This window comes from Larus michahellis, chromosome Z (genome assembly GCF_964199755.1).
Source record: "Larus michahellis chromosome Z, bLarMic1.1, whole genome shotgun sequence".
Classification (NCBI taxonomy): Eukaryota; Metazoa; Chordata; class Aves; order Charadriiformes; family Laridae; genus Larus; species Larus michahellis.
In genome coordinates, this window is record NC_133930.1 from 238,643 (window position 1) to 260,635 (window position 21,993).

General features: G+C 43.0%; 1 protein-coding gene across 4 annotated transcripts in view; it reads right to left on the reverse strand.

Moving 5' to 3' along the window:
• Positions 1–6,005: 6,005 nt before the first annotated feature.
• The window catches only part of MALT1 (MALT1 paracaspase), a 33,764-nt gene continuing 17,776 nt past the window's right edge, over positions 6,006–21,993 (reverse strand). For all 4 annotated transcript variants that reach the window (XM_074569103.1, XM_074569102.1, XM_074569101.1 and 1 more), the window contains 7 exons: positions 18,223–18,400; positions 16,832–16,906; positions 15,621–15,748; positions 12,686–12,835; positions 11,078–11,235; positions 10,085–10,210; positions 6,006–9,319 (listed from right to left, as the gene is read on the reverse strand). In XM_074569103.1, the coding sequence (XP_074425204.1) occupies positions 8,855–9,319; positions 10,085–10,210; positions 11,078–11,235; positions 12,686–12,835; positions 15,621–15,748; positions 16,832–16,906; positions 18,223–18,400 (1,280 nt within the window). In that variant the 3' untranslated portion in view covers positions 6,006–8,854. The remainder of the gene's footprint in view (positions 9,320–10,084; positions 10,211–11,077; positions 11,236–12,685; positions 12,836–15,620; positions 15,749–16,831; positions 16,907–18,222; positions 18,401–21,993) is intronic.

The following is a 21,993-nucleotide window of genomic DNA, read 5'->3' on the forward strand; positions in this document are numbered from 1 at the left end:
TGTTTGTCAGAGTTTATAAGGAAGAACTGATTATTGGATTGCCAGCAGCAGCAGTGAGGAGTTACAATTACTTGTCTTAAAAAAGGAGATGACGGGAGTGCACGAGGTGTAAGGGGACGCATGGCATCCCAGCACACCCGGGGCCTGCTGAGCAGGCGGCTCGTCTCATCGGGTGAGGAAAGGAAAAGAGAAGCCGACGGGAAGAGGACGACTGAGCGGAGGGTGAAACCCCTCATTCCTCACAGCCGCTCACCACCTGACAAGGACCGGGAAGGCCTGCAAGAGTTGAGCTCTAGGGAATATACCTGTCACCAAACCACAAGCCAACCCCCAATTTTGACCTGGCAGACACATGATAATTAGCTTTAAACCCCCGCTTTTCCGTCCTGCTGCCCAGAGTGCTGCACCTCTGCACAGCCAGTGCCGGCACCGCTCTTCCCATCTCGCTGTCTGGATTTGCCCTTGCCCCCTCGCTCCCGCGCCAGCAGCGTCACTGCTGGTGACAACCAAAGGCCAAGGCAAATCTCTGTCCCAGGCAGTCGGTACTCCACCGCCCACCAAGAACCAGGTACACTCAAACAGCATGCCTGTGCTCCCTTAAACTTTCCCGAAGAATACGGATATTTTCATACATACAACAATTATATGCACCCCTGAGACCCCTCGGAGGGCGTCAGATCAGCCTCTCGTCAAGCTGCACCAGCCGGCATGAAGAGGGACAGCCACATCCTCTGCTCTTCAGATGTTTCCAGCCCTGCAGCTGCTCCCAGCTCCAAACCTTCACCATCCACCAGAAGCAGGATACTACGCAGACTCTCGTGCAGGAACTCGGGTGCAGTCCCCGTGATTGACCCCGGAGCGCTGGACTCAAGAGTTATGGCTGGAGAAAGAACGTCAAAAAGAACCTGGAAGCAGGTCACCTAGAGGTGTCCCGTGGCTTCCCACCGGGAGCGGTGCTGGTGTTGCTCAGTGAATGCTCCAGCAGCAGTGACAAACTCAGAGGTGGATCCCGTAAAAGGGCATCAGTTAAAAACCAGAGCACAACGGAAAGGAGGAGGAGAGCTTGGTGGTTGTTTGCAATACACTTCTAGTTCTCTACAACTCATATTGCATCCTCCAGGCGTTCATTAAGAGAACAGACTGCACTGTGTTAAGGCCCATTTAAAACAGTGAACATTGTATCTATACCTGTGCACATAAACTTCACATCATTAAACAAACATGGTATGAGGGAACTAAGAGTTATAATACAAAAATATTTCTGTAATTTTTGAATTAAACTTATTAACAATCTAGAGATGTCTTCAAAAAGCATCCTTAGAATTTATGGCTTTAGGTGGTAGGAGGAGATTTAATTTATCACTTTGGCTCATCAGGTAAAAGAGCTCACGACTTAATTAGCTCTGTGCACTCGGACGAGTATGTCACTGGTGTTTCTCTGTTAATCACGCAGTTGTGCAGGCATTTTTCTCCCGCTGTGTTTGACAGAAGCAGGCGGGTTTCTCCCAGCAAGGGGAGTTCCAGCGCAAGTTTTGTGCCTCCCGAGTCCGTCACTACAGGACATACATGACAACAAAATCCCTCGCACGCAGCCAGCACACGGCTCTCTCCTGTGTGTTCCACCAGAGGAAAGCCTCTTTTAGCATGAGGGGCCACCGCGTTATCCCCCAGGATTACGCCAGTGAAGACGGAATGACCGATACCAGCAGGGAGTCTCCCCTGTGACAAGTCCTGCCTCCCATTTCTGTCCTGCAAAACCCACTCCGCCATCAGCCAGCACATCATTTCTGCCATTCCAGGCAAACAGCTGCCGCTCTCTGCCTGCCGGGACAGGTAAATGGCTTGATAGGAAGCACAGCTATTTTCTGATTAAAATGAACCCATTATTCCCACTAAAAGCAGAGCTGGTAATCTAATGAGTGCTTTAAATGAAATGTTTTCTTGGCAGCTGCAACAGAGTCTGCGGCAGTTTTCTGCATTTCACCAAAACAGGCCTAAAGCAAAACCTGCAAAACTTTGAGAATCAGCAAATCAATATTCTGTCGTACTCTGTACTTCCTTGAAAGGCTGCAACGCTTCTTACAGCCAAAAAAATGCTCAAGTTTGGTACGTTCTGGCAATCTCAAAGCAGTTCTTAAACATTTCCGGACCGGTTCTCAGTTGGTCGCGCGAGGCAGACAGCACGGGTACTGCTGGCATTGAGCGGAAGGGAAAAGAAAGGCGAAAAGCTGACAGGCACGAAGAAGACGGGGTGCAAACAGGGAACCCTGGGGCCGCTTTAAAAACCTGCAGCACTGAAGCCCGGCACGTTGAGAGGGGAATTAATCTGAGCAGTTTCAGCTCTGTGACAGCGGCCAGGGGGACAGGCTCCTCCAGGTCTCCGGGCTGCCCCGTGGCAATCGACAGGAGAGGTGCCAGCTGCCCAGGGTGACCGGTGCTGTCCCACCACGCACACCCAACACACCTCCTCTTATGGGACATCAGAACGTAGAGCCACATCACCTTTAGGGAGGTGACATAAGTCCTAAGCACCGACCACAGCAAGTGGTAAGAGAGCCCAGGAAACACCCGAGAGCTGTTTGATCTTAGGTGCAGTGAGGCCATTTGCGTAACAGGTTGAAGACTTTTCATACTAATTTCAACTGGCTTTGAGAAATGGCAGCTGGGCGGTAGCAAGAGACTGCAAGGACTGTGCCTGATGCAGGGATGGGGAAGCCCGAGTCGCTCCTGCATCCGCTGCGGATGCTGTGCGGGGCCGGTCGCTGTGGAAATCCTGGCCTCACGCTCCCAGTGCGTGGCAACCACGAGGACAGGAGGCAGCATGTTTTCTTATTAGCTCTTAAAATAAGCCTGGTGTGACCGAATTGCAGCAGTGGTACCTTAGAAATTTAATAACTGCTTGATTTCCACAACATGGAGGTGTTCTTGCTCCATTCTTAGACTATTACAATTACTAAAATAAAAGGATGATCGAACTTTAAAAAGAAAAACCAAACACAAACCAAACCAACACCCAAACCCCCCAAATTCCCAAGCCCTTCTCCCACTGCCGATACCCTAAACCTATCTCCAGTTCATAGCAAACACCTTGGGTCTCAAAATGCCAGGCTCCAGAAAGTGAGCAGATCTTACTCGGCCTGAATGAAAACTCCGTGCAAGGAAGGAGCAACACGGAAAGGCGTTGTACTCGCAGTGCTCAGGGACACGTGTCAAGGTGAACACAGCCCTGAAGCTTGATGCGTGCGAGAGCTGCCAAAGCTATTTATAATTAGCTGACAGAATGAGGAGAAGTAGTCGATGCATGAACAAAAGCAGTAACTTCCCAGACAGCAAACCCGGCCCTGCAACGTCCTAGCGAGGAGTCACAGCGCAGATGGTCTCCTGCAGCCCGAGCCAGCGGAGGGGCTCCCAGGATAAAGGGCTGCTTTACTGAGGAGGCAGCTTGCAGAGCTTTACGGAGGTAGAGAAGGTAATTTCACTCCTACCGTTTCCATGGAACACGAAGAGCCTCCAATCCAACACGAAGAGCGCTTTGACTGGGCAGCAAGAGGAAATGGCTCAAGCAAGTGAAAGGACGGCGCTATTTGGATACCTCCTGCTGTTTAAACAGTTGCACTGTGAGAGAAAGAACGTCTCACCCTGGGCAAAGAATACTTGAAAAACTCCATTAGGCCAATGCACCACCTGAACTAGACGGAGGATAAAACTTCACCCACGGTATTTGGCTATCCCTCTTCCCACAGCCTCAGCATTAGGGATGAAGCTCACTGGTTTCCGTGATCTGGTGTCAAACAGTGCAAGCCAGGAACACCACCTGATCATCTCCACCACCGGAAGGTTTCAGATCTCAGCTGCGCCAAAATCAGGTCAGGGCGTGACATGAGTTAACACTTCCAACCCGGGTCAGCCTGAGCTCCAGAATGATATTCTGGCTACCTGATGCCTTCACCACCTAACAGCTGTTCCGAGGGCCCCACAGCGCGTGACGAATGGGTCACAGAGCACTAGGACAGGCCTAGGCAGAACTGTAAAATCCTTCCCATGAAAGCTACCAACAGCATTGTGATTTCAGAGTGCTATTCCAGAAACTCCTCAGCAGAGAAACCTTCTGCCCTACAGAACTCGTACAAAGCGGAGAAGACAGAAAACCAAGTGGACCGGCAGAGAAAGATGCTCATAGAGGACAATACGAATGTCTCGCTGCTTATGACGGGAGGGACGTCCTTTGGCGGCTTGCCACCAGGCAGAAAGACGCCAGAGGATGCCTACCCAAAGCCAGCGGCAGCTGGTGCCGCGTTGACTCCCAGCACCGTCTCCTACAGACAGGAGAGCATGGCCAGCACAGTCAGCAAAGGCCAAGGGCGTGAAATTCCAAATGCCACAGACCAAATGAATTCCAGACCATTAATTTTGGAGTGTCGTGGTTTAACCTGAGCTCTTTCTTTTCATAAGCCTCTCGTGCTCCTCTGTTCCTATCTTTTGCTAGAAATAGGATCACTTTCAGTTTATTGCTGCATTAATACCAGCTTCTTGCATTTAAATTAGCCCACCTTACTGCAGAGTGGGGAGGAGAAATAGGAGCGCATCGGCCTTTCTGAAGCATATGAGCTCTTCCTTTGCCAGAGAAGCCTGAGATTATTTGGACCACCTTAAAACCGTTCTTCCAAACCTATTCAACATCCAAACCCAAATATCAAACACAGAAGTAACTTAGCCCAGCAGATACTTCAAGCAAAATATAAGTATTATCCCCTAACGATTGCACTTCAGGAAAAAATCCCAAGTTCAGAAAGGGCATCACAAGCCAAAGAAAGCTTTAACAAATGCCCAGGTTTAGTCACGTATTTTAATCCCACTGATTTCACTGGGATTTAAATGTTGGCTTAATTTATGCATGCTGAACTTTCACAGCGCTTTACTGGCCGTGGGCCAAAGGAAATGGATGCCTCCTGCAGCTTGGCCTTAAGAACCAGAGGATCTCACCCGTAACATCAACAATTAAAACAGTTGAAACAGTTCCTAAAGGCAGCAATACAGTAAGAAAATGCCTTTCCATCACCACCCCCTTTCTAAACGGGGCTCAGAACCATAGTTTTCCTCCACAGACCCTGCTGCCACAGGTAGCATTTTGTCAGAGGACGCGCACAGGTCCCTCCCCAGTCTCTAGAGCTCTGGGATGTTCTCTTCACCATGTTCTCCTTACAGTTCAGGCATCTTGGGCACTGAGCCTCCAAGGTTAATCAGTTCCTGCCGAGGCTGACAAAGACTGTGAGCCATAGGACCACGTACTGAACTTGAGAATTAATCAATGTGTGTTAGAGCTCTCCAGTAGCAGAAAATGCAGCGAGCGCTGAGCAGCCATTCCACCGCAAGGCGCCAGCTGGCTGCCCACAGCTGGCTTCAACTCCCGCATCGGCACGGCCGCTCCCAGGACTGGACAAGCTACTCACACGTCGGCACGGCCGCTCCCAGGACTGGACAAGCTACTCACACGTCGGCACGGCCGCTCCTGGAAGCCCTTCCCACACCACGAAGCAGTGCACCTGCAAACAGACAACAGATGCAGCCAGTGAGTTCCCTGGCTCTCTCGGGACTTTTCAAGTTTAATAATCGGATTCTTTCTCTCTCCGTATTTCTCAAGGAAATTATCAAAAGTGTTACTGAAACTCATTTGGATACCTGCGAAGCGATGGAGAAGAATCATAAGGTTTAGCCACCAGTACAGTGGGATATCAGAAGCCTAGAAGGCATAAAGACTTGCCAAAAAAAAAAAAAAAAAAAAAAAAAAAAAGGAAAAAATCTTCCTAGTGCAGAGTTTGAGAAACCTTTTGAAAAACCTGCCCAGGACGCAGACAGGTTTAACTTGAGCTGAAGCTCATGATTCAGATCTCCCCTTCCTTTTTGTTAAGGAAACTATTTTATTATATGTATTGTTTTCAAACAATTTGTTTTTTTTTTTGAACTGGGAACCGGGAGGAGTAGAAGCAACTACAGATGCACAGATATATGGTTTTGTAGACAACAGTTTATTACGAAGTAAAAAACAGAATAAGCTTTTACACAAATTAGAAAACTGTGACAAAGTATCAGCTAAATGTTACAGTACTAGATCATATAAATCAAAAATTAAAGCTTGAGATAAGTCAATTACACAGGATAATTAATGCACAGGTAAGGTCTCATTCATCAATAAATACTTCACTGTTTAATACCCTCCAAAGGAGAAAGGCAGAAACTCAAGCTCATTTGCAGATGTCTTCAAGCATGGCTGTCCTTTTGGAAATAACTACGTTAAAGTCCAGGTACATATATCCACCTTCCAGCGGAGACGAAGGTGAAGATGAGCAGACGCAGTCAATAACGCGTTACCGTGCCCACCGACGCTCGCTCCGGCCGCATGCGGCACCTCCTCGGCCCCCAGGCAGCCTGCTGCCGGGCCCACGGAGCCCACCAGAAGGGCGGATCTCAACTGGAGATTTAAACTGCTTTGTCCACCACCTCAGTGAGGTTCCATTACTGTATTTTTTGCTGCCTACTTAATGAAGAGCGCTACCATAATTTTTCTAGAGTAAAAAAAAAGTTATTTCATGAGGGGGATTTTAATTAAAGCAATACTGCTTATCAGTACTTCCTGGGCAGGAAAGGCTGCTAGACATATCTGAAAATTCCCTTGAATTTTAATTACCTCACACCCCAGTATTTTCAAGATTTCATGGCATCAAGACTTTTAAAGACCTAATAAAACATCAGTGTTCTCTCACCTGACCCCAGGCACACAAAAGCAAGTCACAGATTCTTCAGCATTCTGGAACAAAACCAAACATCAAAAAAAACTTATGCGTATTTTTTGACCAAAGTATTCAACCTGAATATGCAAACCAGCTTGGTGAGCAAACTGCCCTTTCCTGAAGGCAGATGAAAAAACTTTGCAACATCTAAGGGGTTCGGCAGCTAGCCCAGGCCAGGTCTGTCTGTTCCCGTGTCCACCGAAGCAGTAAAGCAGCACGTGACAGCAGCTCCGCTGGCTTTCGGAGGAGCTGCACCTCTGCCTGCAATGGCGAGATGCTGGGCTTGGGAGGCTGCTACTTTTGGCGTCTTGTCTGGGGAGGGATGAGCTCCAGAGCCAATGTGTTGGCACACGCAGGGCTACATCTGGCGTGTCGGGTCGCGACATGAAGCGAGCGTCCCTCGCCTTCGGCAGACTGCACTTAAAGTGGCTTTATCCTTTGTAAGTCTGCGTGTGCTGGAATCTTTATCTTGGATTTTCACAGTTTTAGGGCAGACTTTTAGCATTTTTATTTCAATCACTACAAATTCATTTGGCCTGGAAAACAGCTGAGGATGGTTTGTTCAGGTTTGTTTTTTTTTTTTTCTTCCACCCCCCCCCCCAATGGCCCCAGAAAAGCAATGGCTGGTGCCCCTGTACCATTGCTGTACCATCCCTGTACTTTGGCCTGAAGAACCCTGAAGTTTCACTCCTCTTACCCATCCAATTTCAGCCTTCAGCATGTCTTACTGCATGACTACCCACACAATACTTTGCTTGTTATGAACAGGCACTTTTCCCTCACATTTCCATTTAGTGTTCTTCCAGACCATGAAAAGACCACCCCCTTCCAGAAATCTCATCAGCAAAAGTCTTAAGTACATTACATAAGAGAAAGATTGTCATAATCAGAACAATCCACCACGGTATGAACCTGTGACTTTGCTCCCTCTGACGATTTGTCATCTAGTTATCAAAAAAAAAAACCAACCCCCCAAATTAAAAAAGAAAAAAGTGATAACATTATTTTACTATCGTGGTTCAGGTTCTGTTTCCTTGCACAGCTCTTCACCCATCTGCCAGCTGCTGCCTGTCACCGGACATGTGCCCGTGAGAGGAGAACGCAGTCAAAGCTGATTATTGGCTACCTCCAAGGGACTGGAATGTCTGCGACTGATCCCAATACATACACCAGGAAGCAAAGAAACTGGGGCTTGAAAGAGACATATTCTTAACACTGGAATATTAAAACACAATATCTTCACTTCTGTAAAAGCTCCCTCTTCGCTGAGTTCATTTACATTATGTGCTATCTTATATACTCAAATAGGAGGCTGTTAAAACATATATAAATACATAAAACCTTATTTTAATGCAGTATCTAAAAAGAAATCCCTGGGTATTGAACAACCGAAACTGAAAGACAGGAGAGAGAAAGGAATCTTTATCATTTTGGGGCTAATGGATTTTTAAAAACCATGTTAAATCATAGAGGACATGGAAATTAATTTTGCTGCGTAATTCTGTCAACATTTTTTCCTCTGACAGCTATACCTGTTTGTCTTGGTTTTGCATAGGATGAGCAATTCCCCTCTGAAAACAGAAGATTTATGAAACATACATTTACAGTAAATCTTTTAAGTCCAATAGGTACTGGAGAAGCAGCTGGGAAGATGCAAGGCTTTACTATCTCAAGAGAACCTTTGACACCACAGCCAGGCTGTTACGCATTCATCCCCTAACAGCGGCAGGCAGCTTCCTCCCAGAAACGCAGGATTGCCTCTGTTCGTCAGCTGCTTGACTGCTGGAGAATGGAACAAGCAACTCTGGCAAGTTCAGGTTTTTCCCTGTATCAAACATCAAATAGGAGAAAAAATTAAAAATCATGCCTCTTCCATTCCCAAATCCATCAGTCCAGCTTTGTCTCTTTGGATCTGAAAAACGTTCATCGTAACCTCATTCCCAGTACCACCTCCAGACTCTCCAGCCCCTTTGTCCTGAAGCCCGCAAACTCCAGAAGGCAGATAAGCAGTGGGGAAGGTCCCCCGTTCCGCAATGATCCTCTGGTCTGTTCCGAACACATCACAGCTACTGCTGTTTGGAGAATCTGAGGCTGTCAGAGAGAAGGAATTCCAGTTCAACAGTATCGTCAGTGGTCTCTACCGGTACATTACTCTTTTCCACAGGGGGGAAGTAATTCCGTACTTCATGTCTTGCAGCTAATATCCTTGAAGTCCCATTGCAAGGACATGCCCCTGGCTGTTGCACGCTATCTGGGCAAACACGGTTCGGCTGGTAAATGCCTGGACAGGAATTTGGTTGGCCATGACTGGGAACATAGTATTTAGTTGCCACTGGACTTGCTTCGATTTGATTATGGAAAGGATTATTAGCCATGCAACAGGTCTGGAGACAGTTGTTATTTTTGAATCCATGATGAAGGCCTAATTTAGCAATAAGGGGCTTCCCAACATTCACTTCCTTTCTTTCATCCATTGTATCTTCTATTCCCGGATACTCATAGTGCAAGCAAACAGTGAAGATCAAGTGTTCCTGCAAAAGCGGAAAGAGACGGAGGGAATTAAAATAAAAAAAAAAGATGTTACACTTCCTCCCCAAATAACAATGTAGGAAACTCTTAAAGAGGCACAGTCTACTGGAGAAGATGACTAACATTTTTAGGAGCTAAAGACACATATTTGGTGAGACTTGTTTACTGAGGCCCTCTTTTGGTTAATACTTGCTCACCTGACAGTCTTTATTTCTAGAATCACTCGTATTACACCAGCTGCCAAAAGCACTGAAGTACCACCCAGTGATGTCCAGCACAGATGTGCATGACACAAAGATACGGAGATAAACTTAACTGTGCCACAGCGTGTTGAAGTGAGACCCTTTCAAAAACTGCATGCCCAAGAGCACAGGTTGGACTGGAAGGAGATGAAATGTAATGTTTACATCTCCTGCTAATGACTTCGTAAGATGCTGCTGTGCTTCAGGTCACGTTCTTCTGGTACTACAGGGCACAGGAACATCCCCACAGTGCAATAGCTGATCTTCACAAAAACAATCATCTTGTCAAAGTTCAGTACGGGCCTAGAAAATACAGAGTGCCTTGCACGACACTATCAGGATTGCATATGCATTGATTCCCTGGCTCTTATTTTTCAGCTAAGAAACTAAAGTCACCAAATTGTGCTACTAGCCATTTTTTCCTCCGAAGAGCATGTTCCTTATGCAGACAATACATAGCCACCTCAACTGCAAAGCAACAGGGCTAAACTGAATGAAACTTGTGAGGAATAATGTATCTATTACCCTTAGTTTTTGCAGTGAACTCAGCCTGGTGTAGAGGCAGTGTTTGGGAAGGTCCTTTGATACTAAATAGCTTCCAGTTTCCTCGGGAGTTCCTTTATTGGCCTCTTTAGGATCCACATCCAGGTCCTGTTGCAAGAAAGAAATGAGAGCTTAATTGAGGGTAGGGAACGCGTAGATCGTAAAATAGTTACCAGTATTTCTTTTTATACAGCCAGCATTTTCTTCTCCTTAAAGGGAAAGAAGACGCCAATCTTCCATTACTTGCAAAAGCTGCGAGACCACTGTTAGTCGCAGGCAGAAGGGGTTATGTTGGATAGATGACCCTCTTCTGCTACTAGCTCCTGTCAAACTTGCTGTGCTCGCTTCAGCATTGCTCTTTTTTAACTATCTTCTATAACGCACAGTACTACAACACTAATTCTGTGGCTAAAAATACATGTATTTATTATGCACATTAACTCAAATATTTTATTCATAAAGTGTCAGAAGCGTCCTCTTTGTTCTACCTAAAAAGGTTTTCTGCCCCACGTCCTCTTTCATAGACATCAGAAAAGGAGGATTTTTTGTCCCAAGGAGCTTTCTGTTTTACTCTTATCCTTCACGTTACTGTCATCAGCCGAGTAACATCAATGGAATGGGACGGGATCACCCAGGGGCAAAGAACTGTAAAACTAAAGCTTAAGAAACCTTGTCCTGCAAGGTAGGTGTCTCCTCAGCTCACGTAACAGCTGCTGACATTTAACATCTTTAATTAAATATAACAAATACTGGATATTAAGACAACGAAAAACAAAGGGTATTTTGAAAAAGATGGGCTCAGATTCATTTTAATGTATTTTTATATATATTAAAAATATGCATTAAAAAACAGTAAATGTAAGCACCTGATTTCAACAGTCCAGACCCATTTTATTACAAAAGATGCAGTTTGACATGGAGAGACCAGACAGCTTTCAACTTCACTGGAAGGAGATGCCAAAAGGAAGCACTTACGAGCGCAAAGTCTGTAACGTAGGCTCTGCAAACTACTATTTCAGGTGGCTTCTTTACTATTCGCGTGTAAATTATCATGACATTGGAAAACTCGGCTGCAAAGCCCAACTGAATCTGAACACCACATTTGAATTCAAGATACATACTTTCTGGAAGCTCTGCAAATAAATAACACATCATTATGTTCTAAATAAAACTCAGCACATGTATTTTCTTTTTTTTTTTATTTTGTTTTTAAATTCAGAAGTTTTAAAAGGTACAGACCTCTTCCTCCTGCCCTCCCTCTGGCTATCACTTGTCTATCTACCCTGAAGCAAAGCAGGTCAGAAGGCGGGCGCGCAGCCACGCTGTTTGCTGCTACCCCACGGCAACCGGCAGATGCTGCCAGAGAGGGCTGACTACTTCTGCTTCGCAGGTCTCTTTCCAATCTCTGCGCAACCAGCAAGGCAAGGTTTACTGTAACTAGCATACAGCTTACTGACCCAAGAATTTGTTTCCATATCTGTAATCAAATCAGCAAGGTGAATACGGTATTTTCATATATATATATATATATATATGAATATATATAGGAGACACAGCTATAGCATGATAGGAGCCTTTGAATTTGACAGCAGAACAAGTTTCAGGTTCTTTTTTTTTCCTTTCACAGCCTACGTGCACATTGACAAAGCCTAGCCCACAGCATTTTTCTTCCATAGGAATATATCTGAAAGTGCTCAAGGGTCAATGACATCATTCTGTGTCTGCATGCTTTGTACGGGTTCTTCTACTCCCACTGGAAGTGGATTATTTAACATTATCATAGACATACCTTTATACAAAGATAAAGGCTATTCTCTTCCCAAATTCCAAACACATTCGCTTCTATGCATGGCTTTAAACAAATAAACCATAAGATAACATTATGTCTTTATAATTTTTGTTTTGCATTTCAATCATTTAACAAACAAGAATTAAGGCCTAGTTTCCACAAATAAAAACCTACATCTGTGAAAGTGCCTGCCTACACAACTAGTTAAGTCTTAAAAATGCCACCCCTGACCCTCTGCCAAACCTGTCAAAGAAATTTTAAAATTTACTCCAACATATTTAGGTAAAAAAAATAAAAGGGTCTTAAACCCCACTGCCCGTCTTAAAAGAAGTCGAGAAAGCCTAGAAGTGATCTCACCCTTATTTTAGTTTTGAAAACTCCTTCTCATCAGGCACTTTTACCACCCAGTTCACCTGGCTGTTTTGGGTGATGACTTCAGAATGAGATTAGCGATGCCTTACAAGTGTCACTGTTAGACACAAACAGAGCCCTGGGAGACCATGCCAGGAGGCAGACACCACACAAGCCTCCCCTTCGGTGTCTGAGTGGTCTTAAACACACTTACTTGGGGTGAATTCTGCATGTCTCCTGTTCATTGAAATCCTACATAGAGGTAAACCTCAACACAAATATTTCCAAGACCTGAACATACTAATGAAATTTCAGATATGAACTTAATTTTTACCGTTGCCATTCAATGTCACAACCCACCGACTAGAGATTATTAAGGAAGTACGTCCTCTTGTTTTTCCGATTGCGCAAGAAGGGTCATCTAAAAGTAGACTGTACTATACCATGAGCTTTGGCCCACTGTAGGTTCCGTGCCAGAGACTCTGCAGAAGATACGGTTTGTTGAATGGGATCAGTTAATGCCCTTTTCTCAGACAAACTGCTGCGGATCTCCAAAGCTTGCTTGCCTCTGGTAAGGTGACATTTGCCCATATCTAAAAATAAGATGCACATAGTTTCTCTCAAAATCAATGCTGCTGAAATGCTAACTACATTAAGTACACCACGGCAACGCTGTCTGGTTGCTACGGTTATGTCAGTGTCAGCACTTCCATAAAAACTCGCAGTTTCAGAAGGATTCATCGCCCAGCTATCTGTTCACTGCAGGCTCAAACAGCAGGCCAGGTGCCTGCAGGGAATCCTGAGGATTCTGCTTGTGTCCTAGTCAACACGCTCACATGAATTTCAAAACCAGTTCAATATCACAGCTCGGATTCAGTAAGGTCCTAATGAAAGTGACTAACTTAAAGCATACGAATAATACCATTGGAGGGGATTTCTGAAGAATTGGAGGCAAGTGGAGTATTTTAGGGGTTGATAAAGAGGCCAATACTGCTTATTTAACATCATCACAAGTGATCTGGATAACAGGACAGAGCGCACTCTCAGCAAGCTTGCAGATGATTAAAAACCGAGAGGAGTGGCTGATACACCAGAGGGTTGTGCTGCCATCCAGAGGGATCTGGAAAGGATGGAGAATTGGGCAGAGAGGAATCTCATGAAGTTCAACAACAGGAAACATTGAGTCCCGCAAGTGGGCAGGAATAACCCCACGCACCAGTACAGAGAGGGGACTGGCTTGCTGGAAAGCAGCTCTGCGGAGAAGGACCTTGGGGACCTGGAGGACACCAAGCTGACCATGAGCCAGCAATGCATTCCTGCGGCAAAGACAGCCTGCGGGCCAAGGGAAGTGATTCTCCCCCTCTGGTCAGCACTGGTGAGGCCACTTGTGGAGCGCTGGGTCAGTGCTGGGCTCACCAGTACAAGAATGACACATACGTACCAGAGAGAGGGCAGTGAAGGAACTCCCTTTGGAACACCTTCAAGTGTCATCAGGGCACCAATGTACGAACAGCCAATATCGGCTAATACTGACAACAACAGTTGTCACGCTGCCTGACAAATGAATCTGTCTCTCCACTCCGAGTTCAAGAATGAGATAAAGTCATAGGTCACACGTCAGAACATCTACAGCACATGACATTAACCTGGCAGTACAGACGAAGCAGTAGGAGTCACGCATATTTTACAGGACACTTGGGAAAGTGTAGGGAAAATAGCTGCTGGCAGAATTGTGACATGTTCTTATGGGGAGGCCATGAAAGTGAGAGGGAAGAGGAGAGAGAAATCTCAGAGAATAGTAACCCACTCAAGAACACCCCAAAGCGATGACAAAAAGGATGAGGGGAAGAAGAGGGTGAGAATGTTTTTGGATATTTGTTCATGATAAAATTTGTAAACTTCTTTAGCAAGCGAGCATCCAGCAGGAGGTGCCCTGTTAGAGCTGCTGCCAGGCTTCCAGCAAACACAGCTACAGCCAGCTCGGGATTCTACCGCTGCAAAGGAGAGCGCAGCAAGTCCTCAAATCGTTCCTTTGGATTTACGTAACGGCAGAATTGAGCAGTACTGTACGCAAACAAAAAGTGCAAATCGTAAAGCAAAAAGCTTTCTGCTTGAATGCACCTGGCAAAAGAAGAAAAACACATCACCCTGTGGGAAAAAAACCCCAACAAACAAACAAAAAAAATTTCAGCCTTTGGAATAATCTGTTTTACCATCTACAGATCCTATTTCTTCAGGATAATTCTGGTATCTTCTGAAACTTTATTTAACTTTTCACAGAAACTTCATTAAAAGTTTACCAGATAAGATCTAAAATACAGACTGGTAAGTTTGTTTTATGGGCTGTAGTCAAGCAGCATACCAACAATAAGCAAAAAGACAGAGAATACATACCAGACAAACAGGCGAACAGTAACCAAGAACCATCACATTTCAGTGTGCATCCTGGGGTATGCTGGATTCCTATTGCCATCAATTTGACAGAAATTCCATGCTGGTATCTCAGCTAGTCCCTTTCCTCAACAGAGCACCGACAGAAGCCCTGTCAGTTTAATCTCTGCATTTCATTTTCAAGAGCCTGACCTGTTGACAGCAGAACTTTACCGTGCATTTAGGATCCTCTTGCATTTTTTCTGCTTTTTGGATCTGTCAAAAGACAGACTGGGCAAAATTCTGAGACCTGCAGCTGCATCAAGTACACGCCAAGAAAATACAGCAGAACTTGGCTGATTATGTGCATTACCTGCAAATAACAGAATCTTACACAGGCAGCTCTTTGTTAATGGCCGTATCTATTCTATGTTTCAAGCAAATGTTTGCACAGAAGCAACACATTCTCCCTCAACAGTTTTCACTTTACACTTCTCTCATCAATTATAAAAGTCAATTACCGAACCAGGCATATTAAAGTAGTGGATTGCCCTTTATAATGCTCTTACACCCTTTGATAGAGAGTAAGTAATTACCATCACTATAGCACTCTTTGAGGTAGGTAGGCCTCGGTTAATTGTTTAAATGAATGTGGAAATGACTGGACTATCACCAGCAGCTGACACCACAAAACACAAGAGTAATTTTTGTGGATGGATAATTCATAGCTCCATGCAGAAAGAGACTCAGAACAAATAAGGTTCACTAAAAAGAAGAGTATAAATCTATCACTATTGAAGAAACTCAGATCCCTTTATATTATGAACTTCGCTAATGTGCTGCCCAGTAGCACCTGCTTCTTGATAAAAGATGTTATTTTAACAAAACACAACAAGGAAGAGCTTAAAGTAATGTAACACGTTCCCCATGAGAAGAACGACATTTAAGCAAAGAAGTTTTTAGTAATGCAGGCTGAGAAGAGTGTTAGTACAGTAAGCTGGAGTTCACCTTCTGCAACCTCATCAAGCAGCACAGTAATCTTCTTGTCTTCTAACAAACGGTCCTTCAAGAACTTCATGAAGATTCCATTGGCCAGCCCCAACTGCTGAATTTCAAAAGCTTCTGCTCCTTGGCACCTATGAGATCACCAGTATCAGACAAAGAAAAAACACTGAACCATCTGCAGGATTAAGATCAACATGAGGACAAAAGGAGCAAAGTTGTGTTGGGAATGGGGGAAAGAAACCCTACAATTTGAAAACCAGGTTGTGTCTAAGGCCAACCTGCTCTTCACGTCCATTTGCAAGCAACTCATCCTGGGCAGATTTCACTTACAATCAAGCCGCTGACCAGAGCTTATGTCAAACTGTTTATATGAGAAGCTTAAATTTCTCTAAAGAGGTCTTCATTAAAGGTCTTGACTACTTCTATTCAACAGCTTTTGCACTTGACTTGAAAACTGATAGCAGGAGGTTATTTAGCTTTCTGCGTAAGTAACCTCTTCAAGTAGTTTCAAATGCGGCTGTAACTTTACTCTTTACACTTAGAATAAGAAACACAGGGGCCAATCCATATGCTACTCCTCAAATAATTCAGTAATTTATATTTCTAACACATTTTTTTCTAGAGATTTAACTTGCATGAACAGAGGAGACACATGACTGAAGCGGGTACGGTACATAGATTATAGTTAGTCAAATGCTCCACAGTACTTGACTGCACCGTGAGCTCGGACAGAAGGTAAGTACCGTTAGGAGCACACAGGACACAGCTGCCCCCTCCCCACTGGCACAAAGAAACACAACATTATGGGTCTGAGGGGAAAATTATCTTTTTTCATCTCTAAGAAATAATATCTAGAGCAATTAGAGCAATATGTAAGTAGTAATAACGAGTAGAGCATTCCTACAAGTAACCATTAAAAAAAAGATCAGGAACCCTGCCCGGCAGTTTCTGGACTCACTGGAGTTACCTTCTATCTGAATGGGCGCGTCAAACACTGGGAATCATTACAAACGCGCTGCCACAGGCAGTTAGACTGTGGAATGATTCAATTAACGAAGTAACAAAGATAGTATCAGGACACAGATACGGATACAAATTACTGGTCCTTTAGCACACAGTTAGCCTGTGTCTCTGTAAAAGATTAGCTATGCAATCTCCATGGTCACTTCTGGCTTCAAAACCTCTTTGGCGTAGCAGAAGCAAAACTTCCTTACGTTGCATATCCAAAAACAATGTTGGCCGTAACCTTCAGAGCATCTAAGATAAGAATTGTGTCATCATATTCGTTTCTGCAACAAATGGAAACACAAAAAAAGTAAAATAATAATTTGAGAACTAATAATGGTAACAAACTCGACAGTTGTTCAAAATACCAAAACAGCATAGTTCAGAAATAGTCTTTTTTTTTTTCCTCTCCTACAATTCCTGAATGAATCCTGACAGCTAAAAGACAAAAAAATCAGTTATCATCCACACTCTTCATGAAGACTGTGTAAAGAACACAGTCGGATATCACACAGTACCCAGATGAGGGGATGCTATATTAACCAATATACAGTTTGGCTACAATCTCTTAAAAAATGACTTCTTATTTGTTTTCAAAACATGGTGTCTGCATAGTTAAGATGAGGCTTATGGAGCCGTATTTTCTATTTGGACAGCAGATTGTGAAGCTGAACTGGGTCACTGGGATTTCATTAGCAGTGAAGTTCAGAGGCTCCACAAATACTAAAGCACTAGCGATTTTCTATTATGAAACATTCCTTCGAGACCAATTTTCAGAAGTGCTGACTGAAGAGCTGATTTCAAGTGCAAGTTTAATCAGGCATAGTAGTCTCTTAACATGGAAAGAAAATAGCACTTTGGTTAGAGAAATCCGATAAACCAGTTGATTTTTAAGCTCTGAATAAAGATACAACCACCCCAGCATAAAAGCAGTTGACAAAAATCCATGCCTCTCAAAAGTTCTAAAATAAGCACCTCACTTAAGCCCTGCTGTCAAATTAACATGCCTTTGACCATATGGGTTCTCCGTCCTCCCTGTAATGATGAAGATGGTTAATGATGCAAGGGGAAAGGGTAATTTTTCTTCTTTAAGATGCCTCATTTCACTTTTATCTAGTAAGACTGATGCTTTATAACTTTTAAACAACAACAAAAAATAGAGGAAATAAGTGTCATTCAATCCAGAGGCAAGTATCTACCCATGGAAACAGAAGTCTGATCACCAGCTTCACGTTTCCATCCAAGGCCAAAGGCAAAGCACGTCTATGAACGAATCCTATTGACTTTCGCAGCACTCAGGTGCAGGCTGGGAATTCTTGGCACCATGAACTTTCAAGTGAATTCTCAGCCTAGACTAAAGATTTCTCCTCAGCGTGAAGTCCAGCTTTCTCTCAAGATCCCTTGCTATTCTCTCGAAGTGGCTGTTCAGTTTTGTTTGCTCATTTTTCAAATAGGTTCGGTTTTAATCTGTTGCTGCAGTGAGTAAACTGAACTTCACAGTTGGTTCCTAGTATTACAGTCATTTACCCTCTCCCTCTATCGTGAAGCAAAAACATCCCTCAAACATCTAATGTCAGTTCTCACTATTCATGAATTATACCTTTTCCGACACATATCCAGGAGGAAGACATTCAGTCCCGTCTCTTTTTCCTGCATTCGTTTGAGGATGTTCTGCACACACAGACAGTTTGCAGATCGGTAGGGGTTTGGAGCGTCAATAGGAACCATGAAACTGTTTCCATAGTTTTCGTAGCCGTGGCCAGCGTAGTATAACAAACCTGAGAATTCAAAAACACGTGCGGCTGAAAACACAGGTCAAGAGTACATTGGAACATTTCTACCAATTTCAGCATGGTCAAAAACTTCATGCACTATGTGTCTGCGGGAGATGAAGATCATTCAAGCTACTCCAAGCTTATATTGACAGGCCTTTGTAAATACAGGAAGGAAGGGCAGGTGGGGGGCGGAAATCACATTAACATCAATTTCACAATACACAAACACAGGAAATTTAAAAAAAAGTCACTCATGCAACAGAATCAATTAGATATTTGCATCAAACACACAAAGTTAAATACTCTTAAAATGCTTTACACAGAGTTATGACTTCTAGCAGAAGTAATCTGTTATGTATAACATGTAACTCGCAGATAGGAAGGAGGAAACGTGCCAACTGTAAAACGTCTCCACGTGCAATTACAAAGCTTTGAGCAACAGTGAGTCACTGCAGAATTTATAGACAGAAAAAAGATAGCACTCAACAGTTTGGATGGATTTTTTTTTTGAGAGATGATATAATCTTTAAAATTATTCTCCTTTATTTTTTTTTTTTACTTACCATTAATCATTGGCAATTCTTAAAAGTATTTTAACTAGAAAAGAAATGAGAGAAAAACCTTGCTTGCACCATGAAAGCATTTTACAAGTTTTTAGTTTTGCTGTACAGTCAGTTTCTCCATTTGTTTTGGTCTTTTTTTATAAGGAGAGATCAGAAATATTTTTACATTTAGAAGCGGGGAAAAAAAAAAAAGATTATTCCATGATCATATTTGGTAGGACTCCAGAGCACATTCTCATTACCAAACTAGCAACAACTCATTTTCAGTTGATTGCATCTACGTCTCTTTAGTTACAGACTCATGACCCCTGTGGGTCTACTAAACAAACAAATTCTTTGCACACTTACCTAGACACAAAAGATTATCCTACCATCATGTGTTGATACACAACAGCCTACAGTATTTTAAGATTTAAAAACTTAAATAAAACATGCAATAGTTTTGTATAAAGAAAACATATCATGGAATTAAAAAAAAGCTTTTCTTAACCCTGAAAAAGGGAACTGCAACCTAGGGCTTAGATTTTACTTATATGAATAAAAATTTCAAATATTAAGGTCATATGAATTTGCAGTAAGATTAGATGATCTTAACATTAATAACCTCCGCCGCCATAAAATGCAGTCACCAGAAGCTCGTATGATTCAATGGAATTTTCCTATTGTCTGTTCCCAGTGCTGTTTTTGCTAATGCGTGGTAAGTTTCATCTTCTAAAAAGAATTTTTATCTATACAAAGCAGTCTATGGGTCAGATCTTCAATTAGTATGTAGTGCTGTAGCTGAATGAAAGTCAACAAAAATATGACAATTTATGCTAACTGGAGATAAGGTCTTATGTCATTATTCTTACTAAAAATAGCTGTGAAATTTATGTCACTACAAAACTTGAATATTCAGAAGAGAAGAAAATAAGCCTTAGCCAAACATATTAAGACAATCAACATTTAAATCAGCTTGCGTAGGCAGGTATGCTAGCTATTTTTCCCTTTTCATTACAGATAGCTACGACAAATGAAAACACTTCTCTCGCATAGCCCTGCACTTTTTGTAAAGGAATACCACGATATAACGATGGCCTTCAAACTAAGCCTTCGGTTCTCTTCTACTTGTAAGCTCTCAAGTCATTACCAGCTATGCCAAGACCTTGCAAATCGCTGCATTCCCTCCCACAGTGCCCGGCTTCTTTTTAAGGGGAGCAGGCAGAGGCAGGAGCAGCAGCCAGCGAGCGCAGCCAGGGCAAACTCTGGGAGGCAAAGCTTCACTTAAACCAAGAGCCTAATGGTTATTCATCTGCCAGGGTCTTGGAAAATGGCAACAGCTTCTTTCAATTAAAAGTTAGATTTCTAAAGGGCACAGAATGTAAAGTGCATGATTAAAAACCTAAACAAATAAAGGTACTATTGGGCTATTTATAAGATTCCAATGTTACCTGAGACTGGGTAGTTTCAAGACAGTTAAAAATGAAATTAAGTGCCAAGTGCATGACTCCATGCTAGGTCCTAAGTTAAAAGGAAACTCTTAAATTTGATTTCCACAGAGTTTGGATTATATATATACACGTATGAGCGTATGTTAGATAAGTAATTGGACTAAGGAAACAAGTCTAATGTAAAGCACAGTTTACCAGAGTATTTCCTCAATTAACAGAAATATTTCAGAAATGACAACTACATTTCTTTTCTATCCTTGAGCAGATGACTGCGCTGTGCGTATGTGATGAGTACCTGCAACAGTTAATACACTGAGCTCAAGATCAGAAATAAACCTCTGCATACCAAAGTAAGCAGAGTAAACATGTTCGGAGGGCCTCATTAGACACTTTGACACAACAATTTTAAGTAGGCTCAAGTTCCTCATAGACGTCAGCATCTAAGTGATATCTATGTCTCTGTCTCTCTCTTTTTTTTTTTTTAAAAAGAAACTAGCCTAACTATTTTTAGCCTTTAAAGCATATGGGTCTATGCTTTTACTCTTTGTGGGATACAATATTAATTGCACCCTACATTTAGAACAACATAAACTAAGACATTAGGAGACAATCATCATCTCTTTGTTTACTACTCCTGCTCTGGATGAACAGTACCTGAAATGCCACTTTCCTGGCAGTAAGCAAGAATTACACAATGTCATATCACGAATATCTGTAACAGGGACTAAAGAGGAGTCACCACTCTGCCTCTTCTGTTTGGAGTTATGCCCACTAAAAATGCAATAAATCATTACCGGTTTGTGCACTGACAGCATCTTTGATATGCTTTAAGCCATTAAGAGCCACTCTCCAGAAAGAGCAAAGTGACCATTTAAATCAAAGTAGTTACTGCCAACAGTACTGAAAGAATGCTCTGCTTACCTTTCAGAAATATCAACTTGCTGGAAACATACAACTGTAAAAATATGCCTTATAAGAGCTTTCATATGGTGCTGGTGAGAGATTCATTAAAGCCTTTCAGTATTTTATTTTCTAAATTCATGTGAACAATTATAGAAAAAAATTAAGAAGGTGCAACAACCTAAAAGCTCACTCAAATGTATAAGCACATCTATTTCCCAGGGTACAAAAAAAGAAAACTGCTCTCAGAAAGTCTACTCTACTCTACTGCCATAATTAGTCTTCACGTCATGCAAGTTTTGGCGCTGACATAGATGCCCAAATGTCAGATCAGCCAGTTCTGCACAGACAGAGCATCAGGTAACACACCATTTAAAAAGTCATACTAAGAAATAATCTGACCTTGTGTTCCAAAAAAGACTCAAATAATGCTTTCTCGGGTGGCCATTACTATAGGAATTCTGCAATTTAAATAGGACAACTGGCAGAAGGCTTTGGTCCCTGTTCTAAATAATTTCTGGAGTCGCTTATGCAATCTTAGCTGTTAGAAAAATGACAAAAATCATGGCATTCAGCAGCAAATTCCTCAAAGCCCACAGAATAATGTTTCTTACACTCCAAGCCAGGTCATTCTAGGCCTTTTCCACACAAGACATGGAGGTTTTTGCTCTGTGCATCAATTCCACCATGCTCTCCCCCAGCT